This window comes from Martes martes (assembly GCF_963455335.1).
Source record: "Martes martes genome assembly, chromosome: 7".
NCBI lineage: Eukaryota > Metazoa > Chordata > Mammalia > Carnivora > Mustelidae > Martes > Martes martes.
This window is the reverse complement of record NC_137894.1, coordinates 108,858,119-108,877,158: the sequence shown is the minus strand read 5'-3', so window position 1 is coordinate 108,877,158 and position 19,040 is coordinate 108,858,119. Positions and strand designations below refer to the sequence as shown.

The 19,040-nt window shown below is 38.8% G+C and overlaps 1 protein-coding gene across 1 annotated transcript in view; it reads right to left on the bottom strand.

Moving 5' to 3' along the window:
• SYNE2 (spectrin repeat containing nuclear envelope protein 2) overlaps positions 1 to 19,040 on the bottom strand; it is a 328,404-nt gene that overhangs the window by 159,567 nt on the left and 149,797 nt on the right. The window contains exons 35-45 of the mRNA XM_080809784.1: positions 18,357 to 18,458; positions 17,001 to 17,201; positions 16,265 to 16,436; positions 15,455 to 15,567; positions 13,475 to 13,677; positions 12,901 to 13,020; positions 12,311 to 12,602; positions 11,013 to 11,164; positions 9,774 to 10,083; positions 7,980 to 8,144; positions 4,680 to 5,021 (exon numbers count right to left, since the gene is read on the bottom strand). Of these exons, the coding sequence (XP_080665910.1) occupies positions 4,680 to 5,021; positions 7,980 to 8,144; positions 9,774 to 10,083; positions 11,013 to 11,164; positions 12,311 to 12,602; positions 12,901 to 13,020; positions 13,475 to 13,677; positions 15,455 to 15,567; positions 16,265 to 16,436; positions 17,001 to 17,201; positions 18,357 to 18,458 (2,172 nt within the window). The remainder of the gene's footprint in view (positions 1 to 4,679; positions 5,022 to 7,979; positions 8,145 to 9,773; positions 10,084 to 11,012; positions 11,165 to 12,310; positions 12,603 to 12,900; positions 13,021 to 13,474; positions 13,678 to 15,454; positions 15,568 to 16,264; positions 16,437 to 17,000; positions 17,202 to 18,356; positions 18,459 to 19,040) is intronic.

Here is a 19,040-nt window from a genome sequence, read left to right as displayed (position 1 = left end):
GGTTTTAAGGCAGAGTAGAAAGAAACTGGGGATCTGCCAATCTAGCTCTTGTTGGCCAGACGCCTGCTAGGAATGAGAGCAATGGGCTTTGGCTGGGTTTACTGAGAGTAGAGAAGGTTCAAAATAGACCCAAGAACTCAATAAAGGTTCACTGAGTCTGACAGTACATTCGCATATTAGGCCTCAATTAACAACCCACACAATGCATTTGAGAAAATGGTAAGGGTAAGCCACCAAGCATCAGGCTGGGTAGAGGACATGGGTTCTAGTCCCAGGGCTGCTGGAGTATAAACTCGGCCAATTAACATCTCTGACTTCAATTCCCTCACCTGAAACACAAGGGTTAGCCTAGAAAGTTTCTAAGGTCCCTCAGCCTATAAGATTTCAGGACTTGGGAACACGTTCTCCAATGTACACTGCTCACAGATGTCAACACCACATACACTATCTAAGTCACTTGTCCTGTAAAGGAATAAATCTTGCATTACGAAAAATACCTCCAGAGCAAGAAGCAAGATTTGTATATTTGTATACAGGCCAAGACAGAGCTGGCATGTGGCCCAACTATGTGTTCTATTAACAAAATTTAACAAAATTTTTTTTTTACTGAATTACGAGGATAACACCAAAAAGAGACATCATTTAACCCAGGACTGAAAGCTCTTTATCTTGGCAGTGGTTTTCTCTGACTCTACTGTGTTTTTGGTCACTCACCCTCAGCTGGACACCTGACATGTTTTCCCTGTATCTGTGACTATCTACTTTCCAGAATTTCTCTACGAATGCCTTCTTAAACACTGAAGTGATAAATGCTCAGGAATTTTTGAAAAGAAAAAACAACTCAGATATACTAACAATTACACCTAATGACGAGGAGCAATTATGTCATGTAGGTTGACACTGGGGAAGGAGGGGGCAAGAAAGAGCCTTTAATGCCAGTTAATTTGTAATGCTGCTTTATGAGTTTTTAGAATAATAACAAGCTATGAATGTCTTACTTTCCTTTTTCTTCCTCTTTATCATTTCCCTTTATGGACACCTCAAATCTGAAGGGATTAATCAGTCTTCAATTTTTACCATATCCTAAATTGTTACTTTGTTTCACCTACACAGGAAGGGGAGATAGAAGGCAGTTCTGCCTCTTCATATTTAAAAACTCTTAGAAAGTCACTTCTATAAAAATAACCAGGATGATACTGGATCATAAGCACCCATATCCTTCAGTTTACATGCTGTAATTTCTTTTGCCTCCAGGTTTCCCTTAATATTTTGTTAATAAAGAAAAAGTCAACCAAAGGTCCAGATCTAAGTTACCGCCTAAATTTCATCTAAAATGAAATTCCTGGAGGGGCGCCGGGGTGGCTCCATCTGTTAAGTGGCTGCCTTTGCCTCAGGTCATGATCCCAGGGTCCTGGGATCGAGTCCCATCAGGCTCCTTGCTCAGTGGGGAGCCTGCTTCTCTGCCTCCTCTGCCTGCCACTCTGCCTGCTTATGCTCTCTCTCTCAATCTCTGAAAATTAAATAAATAAAAAAAAATTTTTTTTAAAGATTTTATTTATTTGACAGAGATCACAAGTAGGCAGAGAGGCAGGCAGAGAGAGAAGGGGAAGCAGGCTCCCCGCTGAGCAGAGAGCCCTATGTGGGGCTCGATCCCAAGACCCTGGGACCACGACCCGAGCTGAAAGCAGAGGCCTTAACCCACTGGGCCACCCAGGCGCCCCTAAATAAATAAAATTTTTTTAAAATTGAAATTCTTGGCAACAGATTGAAATACACACATGCTATAATCGCAAATTTTTTTTTAGAATATTTATTTATTTATTTATTGGACAGAGAGAGAGATCATGAGTAGCCAGAGCAGCAGGCAGAGAGAGAGGGGCAGAGAACCTGATGCGGGGCTCAATCCCAGGACTCTGAGACCATGACCTGAGCCGAAGGCAGAGGCTTAACCCACTGAGCCACTCAGGTGCCCTATAATCGCAATTTTTGACAAGTGCAATCACACCTTCAACAAAACTCTTAAGATCAAATGGAATTTACTAAAGAAAAAAAGTAGAAGAAAATAAAACTTCCTAAAAATTCTTCTGGAGGCAATTTTAAAGGATCCGACAAAAGCCCCCTGTAGATCCCAAAAGGCATGTGAAATGAGAATTAATTAGATATTTAGTCACTGTTATTCTTTAAATATTTTAAAAGGTTTTATTTATTTACTTGAGAGAGAGTGTGTGAGTGAAGCAGGAGACAGGGGCAAAGGGAGAGGGAGAAGACTCCCCACTGAGCAGGGAGCCTAATGCAGGACTCGATCCCAGGATACTGGGATCATGACCTGAGCTGAAGGTAGCCACTTAACCTACTACTGAGCCACCCAGGAGCCCATAATTAAGTTTACATTTTAAAACATGATAACTGATGGCATATTTGAGCAGAATGGCTAGCACAAAAGAGGCCTTGATAAGTATTTTTAATCAATTAAATGCTTATTTTCACTATCATAATAGTTTCTGATCAATCAGACTTACAGTTCAGTAAATGGTGCTTTTATGTTATTTAGAGACTCCTGCTTAAGTCTTTACACTTGTGTCTTAAACATGTTTATGCATGTTTTGATCGCCTTTACTAGCTGCTCAACATTAAAACTATTCTTGGTCTTTCATAGTCTAATATTATATAGAATAAAGTAAATACAGCCAGTACTTAGAGTAGAGAAAATAAAAGCACAGAGAAAAAAAAAAGATTCATGTCACAAAAGAATAAAAAGTCATAATAAAATATTTCTAGAGAATTAAAACCACAAACCTCTACCCCAAACCATTCCTCTACCCTAAACCTACTTGAAGACTGAAGTACCTCTATCACTTTTTTAGGTTTAAAAGTAGCTTATCAGGGTGCCTGCGTGGCTCCGTGGATTAAGCCTCTGCCTTTGGCTCAGGTCATGATCTCAGGGTCCTGGGATTGAGCCCCGGGTCAGCTCTCTGCTCAAGGGGGGAGTCTGCTTCCCCCTCTCTCTCTGCCTGACTCTCTGCCTACTTGTGATCTGTCAAATAAATAAAATCTTGAAAATAAATCAATAAATAAAAGTAGCTTATCTTCTCCTTCACAAACATGAGTCTTCTGACCATGACACAAGGCATCACAGATCAAATAAAAATTTATATTACAACATATTTGTCTTACATGATTCAATGGAAAATATTTTAATGAAGTATCATAAATTATAAATAACTCATCATTCAAAATCAAGTAAAAGCTTAATAAATTATAAAAACTCTTATTATTGGATTATGATTTTTATTTAGTTTTCAATACACTCTACTGTATTTTGGGGGCTCACAGCCAAAATGGATCTGAGAAGCTAATTTTAAAAGTTATTAAGCAACTCCCTATAGCAACATCATGTATTAGGATAGAAAGCACTCAGGGTTTTTTTTTTTCTTTCTCACTTATCTACTGCTGTTTAATACTGTTAAGAAAGTTTCTTTTATACATACGCCTCAGGAGTCGCAGGCATGGGCCCTTCATTCCTTAAGACATTTTCCTTAGCGATATCTAACACTGCTTGTGGGATGTAGTAAGTCTTTTCTCATGGCTAGACTTGGCATTTATGGTTTTACACATTTCTAGAGAACACTATCTGGTTCCTATAATCTCCCATGCATTTGTTTTGTTTTCTAAGATTTTACTTGTTTATTTGAGAGAGAGGGAGAGAGAGAGAGAAAGCATGAGCAGCGGGAGGGGGAGAGGGAGAAGCAGACTCCCTGCTGAGCAGGGAGCCCAACCTGGGGACCAATCCCAGGACCCAGAGGTCATGACCCAAGCCGAAGTAAGATGCTTAACTGACTGAGCCACCCAGGCAACCCCATGGACTTCTGTTTTAAGAAGACAACAGAAATGCACATTCTTTTCATTGCTTTTGATCATGTACTCCATAAAAAGCTGATGAGAACTCACACCTGAATGGTCTAGCCTTTGCCAATGTCCCACTGGACCTTGGACTGTGAGAGGCTGCCTAACAGAAAGACCCTTTCAAATATGGTTTACTGGATGGTTCTCTTTGCCTTTTTCATTTCAATCTCTACCCTGTGAGAAAGAACTTTAAAAGCCATAGGAGAACGAAAACAAAACAACATTCTTCTTTCTTCTCCCTAGGGAAAATCAGGAGCCTGAATGTTGATATTCTCACACCAAGGGATCTGACAACATTTAAAAATGCATTTGCAGTATAGGGTTAACATGAGAAGAAAAAGAAGGAAACTATCCTTTGAAGTAGTCTCTGATTTCATTATAAAATCCACCAAAAAAAAAAAAAAAAAAAAAGAAAGAAATAGGGCTCTTGGGATTTTTTTCCCTCGGAAAATGGGTAGAACACACTTTCTTTTCTTTTGCCTTTTCTAATTTGCCTTTGTGCTCTTGACCCAAGAAACTGTATCTGATTACATATCAGAGAGAATAATCAACCTAAATTGATGACTGACATTTTAACAGACTAAACAGTAATATTTCACCACTGAAATCTTGGACAGTTTTCTAAGGGCTCTTCTTACGAGTGGGCATCATAAATAACCAGCACACTGAGGGTTTAATTATGAAATCAGAGGCTTGATTTACCACCCTCTTTTCAGAGCCCAACACCTCTTCATTCTCAGATGCGATGTCTTAGAGATGCAATCATAAGCACTTACCTTGTTTATCTCCCCGTCTTCCTCAAACTTTTCCAGTGCATCGGAGTCCTGAGTGGACTCCTGCACATCAGAAGTGACCTCCTTCTCTCTGCCTGGCAGAGTAAACTTTTCTCTCTGTTCTGATGAGCGTTTTGATTTGAGAATGCTATTGAGACAATTTTCTGTCTCCTGCTTGGCAGATTCAAGTCTGTTTTCCAAGTCCTTCTGTTTACATGTAAGTGATTTTATATCATCTTTAATAATCTTCTGTCCCACTGAAGATGTATTTTGCTTGATGGATTTTGCTAAAGCTAAAATCTGCTTTAATGTGCCATCTTGCAAACGGAGTCTATTCTCTAGTTCCTGTAAGTGGAGAAAAGATTGTCACGAAAAGTACCTCTGTTCAATGGTCACGAGAGTTAACTGACTTTTATAAATCACAGAGTATTCTGTTCCACTAGCGGAAAGTATAACAAATTTACCAATTCACATCACAAAGAAGAAACTTTGGGCAAAATTTAAACCAATGTGCCATCCCAGATCTAAATCTCCAACAGATTTTATAAGATACTAGAAGTTTATCAGAAGTAACAAAGAAAATTCTCCCAACACAGCTCCTGGAACGTAGGAGGCATCAACACTTATTTGTTAAGTATATATTTTGTTCAAGATACAGCCTTTTTACACAATCAAAATACTAAATAGTAAGTGTCTACTCTGTGCAAAGCACTGAAAATAGAAGAATCATTTAGAATGTACCCACACGAATCTAGTACTAATATTTACAATTCAGAGTAAAGCTTAAATCAATGATCTAATGCAGTATCTGGAACATAGCGGGAACTCAATCAATATTTACTCAACGCCTGAACAAATCAGGCTGATTTGAGACCTTAAGACTCAAAAGGAAATGTGAGGTATTATAATAGCTACTGATGTTACTGTTGAAACAGAATAAGCCTTAAAGTTACTAGGTGAATTATATAGTATTTATCAGTCACTATCCTAATAGACTACACAGTATTCATTCATTTGTTCATTTAACTAGCAACAAATGTTATGATAGTTTTTTTTTTTAATTAAAAAAATTTTTTTCAAGCAATCTTGGGGCATCTGTGTGGCTCAGTTGGTTAAGTGTCTGCCTTCAGCTCAGATCACAATCCCAGGGTCCTGGATCCAGCCCCACATTGGGCTCCCTGCTCAGCAGGGTGTTCACTTCTCCCTCTCCCCATGTTCCCACTCACATTCTCTCAAACAAATAAATAAAATCTTTTTTAAAAAAATCTTTTTAGAGTAATCTCTACACTCAACGTGGGGCTTGAACTCACAACCCTAAGATCAAGAGTCACATGCTCCACCAACGGAGCCAGCCAGGCACCCCTATTATGACAGGTTTCAAAGTTACATAGATGAGGAAAACACAGTCAAGTCAGGTTCCTATAGTCTAGTGAGAGAGACACAGAAGTAAACAGACAACTGTAACAGAATGTGAAAACTGTGTTAACAAGTCTGCACAAGTCATCGAAACATATTAAGCTGGAAGAAGGGAGATCCAGACTGCATTTTAGAATGATCTGGGTGCAGCCATGGGGATGTTGCCATGGAGAAGGTGGCAAGTGCAGGCAGACAGCCCATTCGGAACTCAATGCAGGGGTGTGTGAAGTGAGGGCTTGCTCTGAAGAGGCAATAATGGAGGGTCTTGGGGGAGAAACAAATTGTACAGATATTCCAGACATGATAGAGACAGCACTTAATGTCTGACTAGACTGGATAACCAGGTTTCTGACCTGAAGCCCGGAGAGATCGTAGAAATATTCAGAGTCAGAGAACACAGAAGAAAAAGCAGGCCTACTGGTATGGAGATGAGAAAGGGAAGTTGAGTTATTTTCTGGACATACTGAATGATAAATAAGTGTACAACATCCAAGTAGAGATGTGTCATGGGGTTAGAAGACCTGAGCAGTAGCCCCTACTCTGGGTGACCTTGTAAGTCCCTCATCTCTCCAGAACCCAGCTTCTCACATATAAAATGAGAGGTCTGAACTTGATAGCCTCTGAGATTTCTTCTACTTATAACAGAGGCTCTATGTTAATTTTTCCGGAGAAGCCTGAGCTGGGCTCACATCTAACACTTTTCTTAGTTATCCATAGCCCCTAAACAGTTCCGTGGACATGATGAGCCCTGAACATTTGTCAAATGATCGCTGCTAAAAAGGGAGGTAATGGGGCACCTGGGTGGCTCAGTGGGTTAAAGCCTCTGCCTTTGGCTCAGGTCATGATCCCAGGGTCCTGGGATCGAGCCCTGCATCGGGCTCTCTGCTCAGCAGGGAACCCGCTTCCTCCTCTCTCTTTGCCTGCTTCTCTGCCTACTTGTGATCTCTGCCTGTCAAATAAATAAATAAAATCTTTAAAAAAAAAAAAAAAGGGAGTTAACCTGTCACAATGTCAGGCCACAGAGGAGAAGGCCTGCTTGATTTCCAGGCCCCTAAATGAAAGAGATGACGGGGCTGGGTCTGTTGGAAGAGTATGTGATGCTTGATCTCAGGGATGCGAGTTCGAGTCCCACGTGGGGTGGAGAGATTACTTAAATAAACTTAAAAACATAAAGAAAAGAAAGAAAAAAGAGATGGCGAACTCCCACATTCGGGCCAGCAGTGCTGCTCTGAGACTCACGCCATGAAATCTCCAATTAAGGAGCTGTCAAAGAAGTAGCTGAGAAAATGCTTTACTTTGTTTTCTTCTGGAAGACACCTCTCAGGCTTGCCGACGTTGGCTAAGCAAAGAGTGAGAATCCAAGGAATGTGTTTTGAGGATGTGGGTAAAGGGCTGTGATCCTCACTGCAAAAGGCCAGGTGCTGTTGCAGTGAGGGAGAGGAGTTTGGACGCCTGACATCTGGAGAGAGCTCTAATTTAGACCGTGAGTATGAAAAGTAGTAAGGTAAAAATGATATAACTCCCATCTACCCCTGATGAAGCATGCAACACTGAAGCATTTCCCCCTTGGTCTCGTGGCATCGGATACATTCTTTCACTCTCTAGTATCTCCTGGAATCACTGTGCTGTCAAGATCTCCGGGAGGTACAGACTGGTCATGGTGGAATGGTCTCGGAGGGTCCGGAGTGCAGGGAAATGTTCAATGCAAATTATAAAGGGACTTGGTCACTAAAAAAGAGCATTCCCATTTTCTATGACTAGTCAGAACCGTAGTCACCTTAGTTACATGAAGAGTAACTGGATTTCTGATCAAAGACACAGATTTGTTCATTATAATTAATACTGATTCTGCTTTAATGCCTATCATGTCTGGACACTGTTTAATACCTGCAGTTTCTGCAGTTTTTCCTCAACTGCTATTTGATCCCCAGGCATATCAGAAAAACTGGAAAATTCCTTGGAGATATCATCCAATGTGGCATTCAGGTCTGTGATGCAAAGCTGGTATGACTGGTGTTCTTGAACATGACCTTCCAATTTCTGCACAGAATCCTAAAAATAAAACCACTGACAATTCACCAATGATGTCTCTGAATTTTCTCACTCAGAAAAATAATTAAATTGTTCAGAAACACTTGTTTCATGAGGTTTCATCTTGAAACAGGAATAGGGCCATAAATTGTCCAGAAAATTTAAGTAAAGTTTTTAGTAGCTGAGATATTTCGATGTAAACTCTCCTCCGTCCCCCTGAAAATGGCTTATTGAAATCACATTTGTTTCTCCCATGCTTCTTTGCCTTCGTTTCATTCCTGAGGACAATTTATTTCTCAAGAGGTTTACAAAACATAAATGCTTCAAATTATATCATCAAATCACAAACATCTATAATAAAGCGGCTCCCTTAATTACCCTTCTTAGTAAAACCAAATATCCACAGTTGGAAATGAGACTATCTGAGATCAGCCTAACCTCGGATTCCTTCCCTAAGAATTAAATTCCAACACTGTGTGTTAGGAACAAGTAATCCTAACTCAAAAGCAAACCCACCTTGAAGTTCTCTTCCTGGAATAAGAACATAAGGTGGCCACACCTGATCAGAACAGTATTAATTATTAAACTCAACCCCTTCGGTCAAGTGGATCTCTCTTTATCTCTACACATCTCCTGCGGTCTATAGAGCACGATTTCTCATCCACAGGATCCTTACATTGAATCTAACTTCCAAAATGGAAAGAACTATAGATAATTCTCTTATGAGAATACACTCCCTCAGTGGCAAGCTGACATCTCTTACCTCTTTTACTGAAGACCATTCAAGAGAGGGAAACTGAGGAGGTTTATACAGAATCATGAATGTACAGCTGACCCTTGAACAGCATGGGTTTGAGCTACATGGATCCAATCATGCATAGATCTTATACAGCGCAGAACTGTAAACGCGTTTCCTCTTATGATTTTAACATTTTCTTTCTTCTAGCTTACTGTACAATGTATAATACATATAACATACAAAATACATGCTAATTGACTGTGTTATCTGTAAGGCTTCCCGGTCACTAATAGGCTAATAGCAGTTAAGTTTTCAGAAAGTCCGAAGTTATACACAAATTTTAACTGGAGGAATTTTAACTGGGGGAGGCTCAGCACCCCTGGCCTCCCCCACTTTGTTCAAGAGTCAACTGTAAACCATTCCAATGGATAGATGATGGACAAATGGATGGATTGGTGGATGCATGGATCGCTGACAACACCTCTTTCAGAGAGATACATTAAAAAATCTTAGGGGCGCCTGGGTGGCTCAGTCGATTAAGTGTCCGATTCTTGGTTTCAGCTCAGGTCATGATTCCAGGGTCATGAGATAAAGCTCACACACTCTCTTGCTCGCTCTCTCTCTCTCTCTCTCTCTCAAATAAATAAATCTTTAAAAAAAAATCTTAACCCTTTGACCCCTGAAAAGGAGAAGCTGGATGAGAAAAAATAACATCATCATCAAACAATAGGCACTGGATTCTTCTAGTAAACCTGATGGATTGAGGAGTTAGTATTTGTATCTCAAAATGATCAATTAAATGTTAGAAGGTTCTGATTTACCAAAAGAACAAAAAATGGTTCCATACACAAATATGACATAAGTACGCATAATTATGACAATCATTTGAAATTTTATTTTGACCATTTCACCTGGAGCTGTTGGAGAAGACTTTCATGTAGATGCTTTATTTCCAGCCAAGGCTTTTCACTGAAGTTGGGATTTTTAGTGCACTCTAAGAGGTAACTTCCTTGAGATTTTAACTCTTTTAGCAAAGACGTCAGATCTTGTGCTTTCTGGAGGAATTTCTTATAAATTTTTAACTGAGCTTTCTTCTCCTGCAAACCATGTTGCAGCGCAAAGCCCACTTCCTGTTTCTTTTTTAGTTCTGTGAGCATTAATCTCAGATCCTCCTTACTTTGCAAATATTTCTCTCCTTCTAGCAGAAGCTTTTCTTGATGGCTAAGTTGAACAAATATTTTAGAAATGAAATGACTCTTAGCAAATTGGAATGCTTTCTGCATATTACATATAACATACATTGTAATAAAAAGCATTGAAATAGCACTAACATCAGTTATTCCCAAAGACTCCTTTGGCATTAATGACATTCTAAACAGCACTAAGTCTAGCTCAGAAATCAAGACAGAAATTATTTGTAGTATTATTAAAAAAAAATTTTGTTACATAATTTGACCTGAGAACAAACACTTAATAATTTAGATTCCAGACCACTACAGTTTTTATTATGCTTAAATAAAATTATATTATCTTACATTTCTCTTTCTCATATAACTAAAATAAATAATTATTCAGCACATTGGCCAACTAACTAGTTTATACTTTCTATAATTTAAATTTAGTTTTGATCTGTCTTCCTAGAAAAAAATATAAAATTCACATTTCCACTAAACAGTAAATGTATCATTTAAGATGTGATATGAATTAAAAATTTTCACCAGAATTATGTCCACTGAATTCAGACATTTACCACGTTTATATATTGAAGAATCTCTTAGAATATAAACTTAAAAGGATAATTCTTCTACAGTAATATCATGCAGACTATTGAGATTGTCTGGGGGTGGGGGGTTTTGGTACGAAGCAGTGTTGAAGGTGGAATGATAGACAATGCTAATTTGTTACCAAGAACTCCGTGGGTTGATGAACCAGCCAAACTAAACACTGCTACAGTTAAGACGGTGTATTTCCTATCTGATCCAGAGAACTTTTCGTCTTCATTTCTGCCTCTGACATTGTGGATGCCCCTGACATTACTGACTTTCTCTCCAATAGATATTATATCCAAATCCAGGAGGCAGACAAAACATACTTGTTATGGCTTCACAGTGTAATGAAAGCCATGAATAAGTGAAGGCATTGTCCTTTACCTTAGATATGTGTTGGCTAAGTGGAGTGTGTTGTCCCACTGATTCTTGATATCAGTAAGGGTCTTTGGAGCCAATGGAGATTTGCTGCTCTCAGCCTGACTCATGATGGTCTGTATTTTAGCGTCCCCTTCAGGCTTTAGTAAAATGATTTCCTGAATTAAATAAAACAGAGCTTAGAAACTCATTTGTATTACTTAGGGAAAGTACATATGATATCTTTTGATTTATACACATTATATTTAGAGTAACTGCAGAGTAGATTTCAAAATTATCTTCTCATTTTTATATGACAATGCTATCTCCTTCACATGATACAGAACTGATTCTCAATAAATATTTTTCAGGTTGATCTCACTGCATTCCTTCTCCCATCTTTATTTTCAATTGCCTTCAAATAAGGCAAAGACTCTGGCAAATCCTTCCTATTCACTCCATTATTTATTGATAGAGAGTTAAGGTAACAACCGAACACAACATTTTTATATACTCAAGATGAGACTTAGGGCTTCCCGCAGGAAAATGCAGTGCCCCTTGTCAACTCTTGTCCCCCGGCTATGACATAATTAATTCCCACTCCCTGTTCCTCTCTTTCCCTCCTTTGCTCTAAACAATCAAGTTTCTCCCTAATTGGAAACGCAATTCCAGATTCACATCCCCTGGAAAGCCTTTCACGTATAATCCCAATTACTTCAGTGAGCTTCACCAACCCTTAGAGCTCATGATGCATAACCATTGCTTCCTGTAATAATGCTCTGATTAATGTTAATTTCAATCCTTCCGGGTTCCTTTGATGCACATGTGCTTCTATCCCCTGCATGTTTAACTAACGACGTCTACTGAATCTCCCCTTGGGTAAAAAGTGAGCTGGGTGGAGCTTGAGATTTCCTTGCCCTCTCCAACCCCCTCAGCACCTAATAACCTTTATGAACTACACACAACACACTCGATATCTAATCATCTTTATGAAGAGTTCTTCTCTAGCCCTGCCCTTTACATTGCTAATGCCTCTCTGTACTGACATATATATATTTCTTTACATCTGAGCCAACTCCCACTGCCACCCTCTGTAGGCACTGCCCTTACAAAGAGAGGCTATACCGTCTCTCTTCTGTCTGCTTTAAGATAACTTCAGATCCAACACAGCCCTTCTGCCTTTTAAGCACAGTCATCTGAATGCCTTCAGCCAATCCACAGTGATCCTATTTTCCATTAAGAAACAAATCTTTGCAGTTTTCCTCGAAATCTTTTAAAAATTAGAGTTCACTCTGACCTCTGAAATTCAGTTTCCACAGTTATACCTTTATTTTTTGGATTCTTTCCTCAAGTGGCATTTTGCCTTCCGATGAATTCAAAGCCATAAGGGACTCTTTAATCCCTGCTATCCAGCGAATTACATCATGTGCGAGATCATTAAAGCTCCGGTCCTCTGTAGGAGGTAACTTATCCTCTTCATCAATTTCACATAATTGTCTCAAAAATGCCTGGTACCTATCAATCAAATGTGCTGATTCCATTACTATTTCTTCTTCTTCGGTAAGCCCACATTCCTTCAAAGAGCTGGTCATCTGGGCCAGAGACTCAAACTGTTCCCTGTAAATTCACATCAGGTGAATTCACAAGATTGTTAATAATTATTTTAATTGTTGTCAATTTTAACTGTTTAATTTTAATTGTTAATTTTAATTATTTAATTTTAATTGTTAATTGTTAATTAACCATTGTAAATTCCTCATTTAATTGTTAATAGTTAACAATTAAAAGCAAATTAACATTAATCATAATAACATTACACACATGTAAATAAACATCACAGAAAGTTTACAGCAGTCACAGCACCATGTAAGAAACCACGTTGGCAGAAAATACACTCATACAAGATCAGCTCTACCTCTTTCTAGCTACAGCTTCACAAAATAGCTCAGTTTTCTCTCCTGATTTTTCCATTTCTTCCCATTTCTCTTCTTGACTAGTCAACCATTTGCTCAGATTGCTGTGGTCATCCTGGAGTCTAAAAGAACATTACATATGTTAAAATAGAATGGAAGCAAAAAGTGTGTCTGCGAAGAGAAGTTTGGCATGAATTTCGGAAGCTAACCAGGTTTTTAACCACCTTTTTTTGTTACTCTTTAGAGAAAAATTAATTTGTAACATTAAAATCCGAACAATAATAGCCTGTATTATAGTGGGATTCTATAAAAGCAACGAGCTACACAAATGTATCAGAAGGAGCAAGAAACAAACAGAAAACATTTTTGGACTCTCCCCTGAACTATTACCATATTAGATAATTTGACGGATTCCTTAACTTCGGTCTTCTAGAGACAAACTTCAATTTGAAAATACGTATTTTATTTGTGAAATTTGTGTGTATTGTATATCCCAGTGTCAGCTGTACTGAGGCACAGAACATATAAAGGTACCACCAGAAAACATGTTATTTAGATATTGCCTGTATTTCCTACCTCAGTAGCTGCTGCAAGTAGTCATTAAGCTCCTTTGCTCGGGCCTGGCAAATGGACTCCATTTTTTCTAATTCGATTTCTTGATTTATAATCCAACTGTTAAGCTCCTTAACATGTGCTTTGGGCAGATGCTTCTTAACATGATTCAGTACAGTGTCCACCTGCTGTATTTTACTGCCTCTTCCTTCAAGAGTCAAGAAATCCTTAAGAAAGACAGAAAGTCAATGATGTTCCACTGGCAAAGTCGAAGCGTCGTCTCTATAACCCCCACGATGCTTTTCTAGGCTGGTACGGAGACATGCCACCTTTTTAACACCCAGTACAAGAGAAGAGCTATGGAGACATGGCTAACTTCAATGGCGAATGACCAAAAGATGATTTTTGTTAGCTGTAGCATGTGTGTTTACATCTGACTCACTGGAAATGGATCAAGAAAAATAATGCAGCGTCACCATGAACGTCAGTAGGAATAAGACTGGGAAAGCTGTGTTTTTCTTTCCTCAACTTCCAAATACTCGCTCCCTTCTGGAAATCAACATGTAAACCTAAACAGCCAATTCACTATTTAACTTTGCCCGAATCCACATCTTATCTCAGTGTTTGTGGGTCAAGGTTTGAGCATCCATTGCTAAGACCCATGCCATGGGCAAAGTTAAAGGCAAAAGATAAAAAATAAAAAGTTGGGACTTAAACAAAAAAAGAGAAGAAAGGCAATTTTATCAATAAAGAACAGTATCACCAAAGCAAGCAATCAAAGAACATTTAGTGCCACTCATAAGCTTAAGAGTATGACTTATCATCAGCACTAAAGTACTAGAAACCTAGCCTAAAGTGATCAAGATTTAAGGAGTGGTAAGCATTTTAAATGCTCCCATGCATACTACCTTTTATTTCAGGCTACCTAACACTACAGTTCAACCCGCTGTAGTAAAGTGCAACTGAGATTTTTTTTTTTTTTAAGATTTTATTTATTTATTTATTTATTTTTAATTTTTTTAAAAATATTTTATTTATTTATTTGACAGACAGAGATCATAAGTAGGCAGAGAGGCAGGCAGAGAGAGGGGGGAAGCAGGCTCCCTGCTGAGCAGAGAGCCCGATGCGGGGCTTGATCCCAGGACCCTAGGATCATGACTCGAGCCGAAGGCAGAAGCTTTAACCTACTGAGTCACCCAGGCGCCCCTTATTTATTTATTTGACAGAGAAAGACACAGTGATAGAAGGAACACAAGCAGGGAGAGTGGGAGAGGGAGAAGCAGGCTTCCTGCTGAGCAGGGAGCCTGAGGTGGGGCTCGATCCCAGAACCCTGGGATCATAACCTGAGCTGAAGTCAGATGCTCAATGACTGAGCCACCCAGGTGCCTCTGAACTGAGATTTTTAAAATATTACTCAGAAAAAGTAATAAAAAGTCAAGAGATCTCTCTCAAGAAAATAAAGGAATTTCAAAAGCCACACTAGGTAAAGCCTTTATTTTTTATCAAATATAATTTTAAGTTGACTGGATTTACTGGTAAACACTAAGTTAAATAGCATCTTAGACTAGGTGTGAAAATAGAACTTGTTTAATTGGCCTGCATCCTTACCCAATAAATATGGAGTTTTGAAATATTTGGGGGAAAGCTGGTTATTTGGAAATATTATCTCTGTAGAGAAATTACTAAGTAAAAGTAATTTTTTTTTTTTTTTTTTTTTTTTCAGAGAGAGAGCGAGCTTGAGTGGGGAGGGGGGAAAAGAAGAGACAGAATCCTAAGCAGGCTCCACACTCATCATGGCGCCCAGGGTGGGGCTTGATCCCACAACCCTGAGATCATGACCTGAGTAGAAATCAAGCATCAGGTGCTTAACCAACTAAACCACTCAGGTACCCCCAAAGTAATGATTTTATCTACTTAAATACAGCCCTATGTCTCTAGCACTTTAGTTTTGATAAATTTTGGTTAAAATGTATATACATATATATATACACACACATATCTTACAGAAAGTTTTTGTAGCTTTCGTTCCACACTCTTTTTTGTTTCTAATGATTCAAAACACTCTTCAAGGTTCATTTTAATGTTGCCAAACCAGTCGTGAAAATTCTTACACTGATCTGCAGGAAAAAACAAAGAAAGTTGTATTCATTCAAGGGAGACGTCAAACACCTTGTTAAATTGAGAGATTTGATACTTGCTTTGCATGACATGGCTACCGTCATTGTATAAAGTGGGTAAGAAGCTGAAACCCAACTCTGAGGCTAACAGATTCTAGAGAGTAATTGTGGTATATTTTCTTTTTCTTTTTTAAGTAGGCTTCACGCCCAGCATGGAGCCCAGTGCAGAACTTGAACTCATGACCCTAAGATCTAGACCTGAGCTGAGATCAAGAGTCGGATGTTTAACCAACTGAGCCACACAGGTGCCCCAAATTGTGGTATATTTTCTATACCAAACCTCTTTTCCAAGCACACAGGACACCCAAAGACACTTGCAAGGGCAGCCTGCTCACAGACATGTCCCTAGACTCACTCACTACGGTGAGCAGGTCAGATCTGAAAATGTTGGTGACCTTCTTTCATGAAATAAAGATTTGGGACTTTAAAGAAATAGATGTTATTTACCATAAGCATAAAATAGTGAGCGCCTCCCCTCCAAAGAGTTATCTGAATAAATCCTAATTAAATAAATCCTTTTCCTTAACTAGAATCTGTGCAACCATTTGTAACTGAAGCTTAGATAAGCCTTCCCATTCACAATACTTATTCATACTTCCAGATTCCCAGAAAGAGTTAGGAGAAACATTGCACTCACCATTCAATAACTTAGAAAAGTGATCTTGCAAAACACTTTTTTTGGTATTAAATAAGTCACTGACACTTTCATATTGCTTTTTTAATTCAGAGAGTTCAGGAGTCAGACAACCTATTTGATTCTCAAGTAACATCATACTGTGCTTTTGCTGTAGGATTTGCTGCTGTATCTCCTAAATACATAAACAAACAAACAACTATTAGGTCTCAAAATGAGCTCAGTTTATACAAAGCATCACAGATCTCCACTGTTTTTGTAAAAATCTCAATGATCTTCTGTCAGGTGGATTCACTTTACCTTAGCCAGTACAGGTATAACACAATGTAATTTAGTATCAAATAATTACTGTCCACCAAGTAATTCAAAGGTAAGACTGGTAAATATACACAAATTGTTCTTCTGAGTTTTTGTCCTTGGCTTTCATTTTTTATTTTTTTTTTTATTTTTTTTTTTTTTAAGATTTTATTTATTTATTTGACAGACAGAGATCACAAGTAGGCAGAGAGCAGGCAGAGAGAGAGGAGGAAGCAGGCTCCCTGCTGAGCAGAGAGCCCGATGCGGGACTCGATCCCAGGACCCTGGGATCATGACCCGAGCCGAAAGCAGAGGCCTTAACCCACTGAGCCACCCAGGTTCCCGCTTAGTAACTAGGTTTATTAACCTCAAGAGGTCAAAGCCAACAGAAACAAGTATAAAAATAAATCTGAACCACAAAAGAGACACAGCTGGGACATACCTCTAGTTTAGTAAAGATCTCTAAGCTGTCGGAAGGAGACAGAGCTTTTAAGAGGGACTCAGTCATTCCAATCTGGGTCTTGGCTTGGTCCAGGTCCTCCCTTAGCTCAGCTGGGCTGCCACTGAGTGCAGAGCATGTGGATTCTCCTATTAAATGTGTTTTTACATTTTCTATCTTGTTTAAAATGGAGGACTCCATGACCTGAAATCATGAAACATACAAAAAGTCTGTGGCGGGCTTTATTTAACTAGATTTTAAGACAACGGCATTGCTAGAGAAGAGTCGAAACTTTGCTTCATTTCAACGCAAAATTAATTCTTCATTGTTCTACATCCCTGATACCATTCCAGTTGTTTAAAAAAAAGAATAATACAAAAAACCCGAGACTGACGTTCTGACATTTTTTTCCGAAAGACTAAATAGGATGAGTCCTTTCCCCCTCCAAAGCAAGTTTTATCTAGCATATCAGCTGAGGTGCCCTCTCAAGGCACTCATTGGAAAATATATTAAAATATACAAAAAAATTAAATGGCCATTTATTGTTTATTATGTGCACAGCTTTGTGGTAAGCATTTAACGTACAAAATACAGGCTTTTGAATGTTAAGTAACTTGCCCAAGATCACAAAGCTAATAGGTGCCGAGCCAGAACCCCGCCCAGAAGGTCTGACTCCAGATGTCACATTCAGCCACTATACGGTCTGATCGAAATAAAATTGTAACCAATCTCTTCACACGATAGAAAACCATACTCGCAGCCATCTCCTGCTTCTCCATCTGGCAATTAATAAACAGAGAATCACTTGAGCCATATTCTCCTTCCTATGGCCAAAAGACACTCAAGAGGAAACCCTCATTACTTTACACAGAAGCAGGACAACATCTCCACCTCTACACAGGAGTCCTGGAAATCAGTGAAATGAGAATAAAATAATATGAAAATATTTATTCTAAACAAATATAATGAACTATGCCAACTGTTAAAAATTTAGTTGGATTTAGCGTAGGAATTGAATAAAGATGAACTATATAGTGATCTTAATTTCATTTTAGTTTTAAGATTTAGAATTCTGGTTTATGAACTTTTTTTTTTTAAGATTTATTTCCTTATCTGAGAGAGAGAGAGAGAGAGAGCACGCGGCGCACGCAGAGGGAGGGGCAGAGGGAGAGGGAGAGAGAAGCAGAAGCCGATTCTGCACTGAGTGCAAGTCCAATGCAGGGCTCAATCACATGACCCTCAGATCAGCACCTGAGCTGAAACCAAGAGCTAGACACTTAACTGACAGCACCATCCAGGTACCTGTGAACATTACTTTAGAGTGCTTTAACTGCAACTTCCAAATAAAAATTCTCTTACCTGCAATTCAAGGGGTATTTCACTGCTTTGAAGGAGAAACTGTATGTTAGCCACTCTCGTAGAAAACTCTGAAGATTTTTGTTCATAGGCTTGTAACTCTTCCTATAACAAATAATGTTAATGGAAAATATATTTTTACTTTTTCTTTATTTTGTGGTACCCATTACTATTATTATATACAGAAACTGAGAGAGCCTTCTAATATCCCCCAAATCACTTGTTTTTTGAAGAAGTCCTAGGAGTTACACACACACACACACACACACACACACACACACACACTGTTGGCAGAATCCAGCCCACAGGCTGGCGGTTTATACTCTTCAACTTCAAATTTTTAAACAACCTGTATGTCAAGGCATTTCTTTCTTTTTTTTTTTTTAAGATATATATATTTACTTACTTGACAGACAGAGATCACAAGTAGGCAGAGAGACAGGCATAGAGAGAGGAGGGGAAGCAGGCTCCCTGCTGAGCAGAGAGCCCGATGTGGGGCTCAATCCCAGGACCCTGGGATCATGACCTGAGCCAAAGGCAGAGGTTTTAACCTACTGAGCCACCCAGGCACCCCTGTCAAGGCATTTCTAAGGGACTTACTCATATACACTTAGAAAATCATAATTTCTGTCATCCTACACAATGGAAACTCATAAATCTCTACACATTTTTGAAAATCTTTTCCAA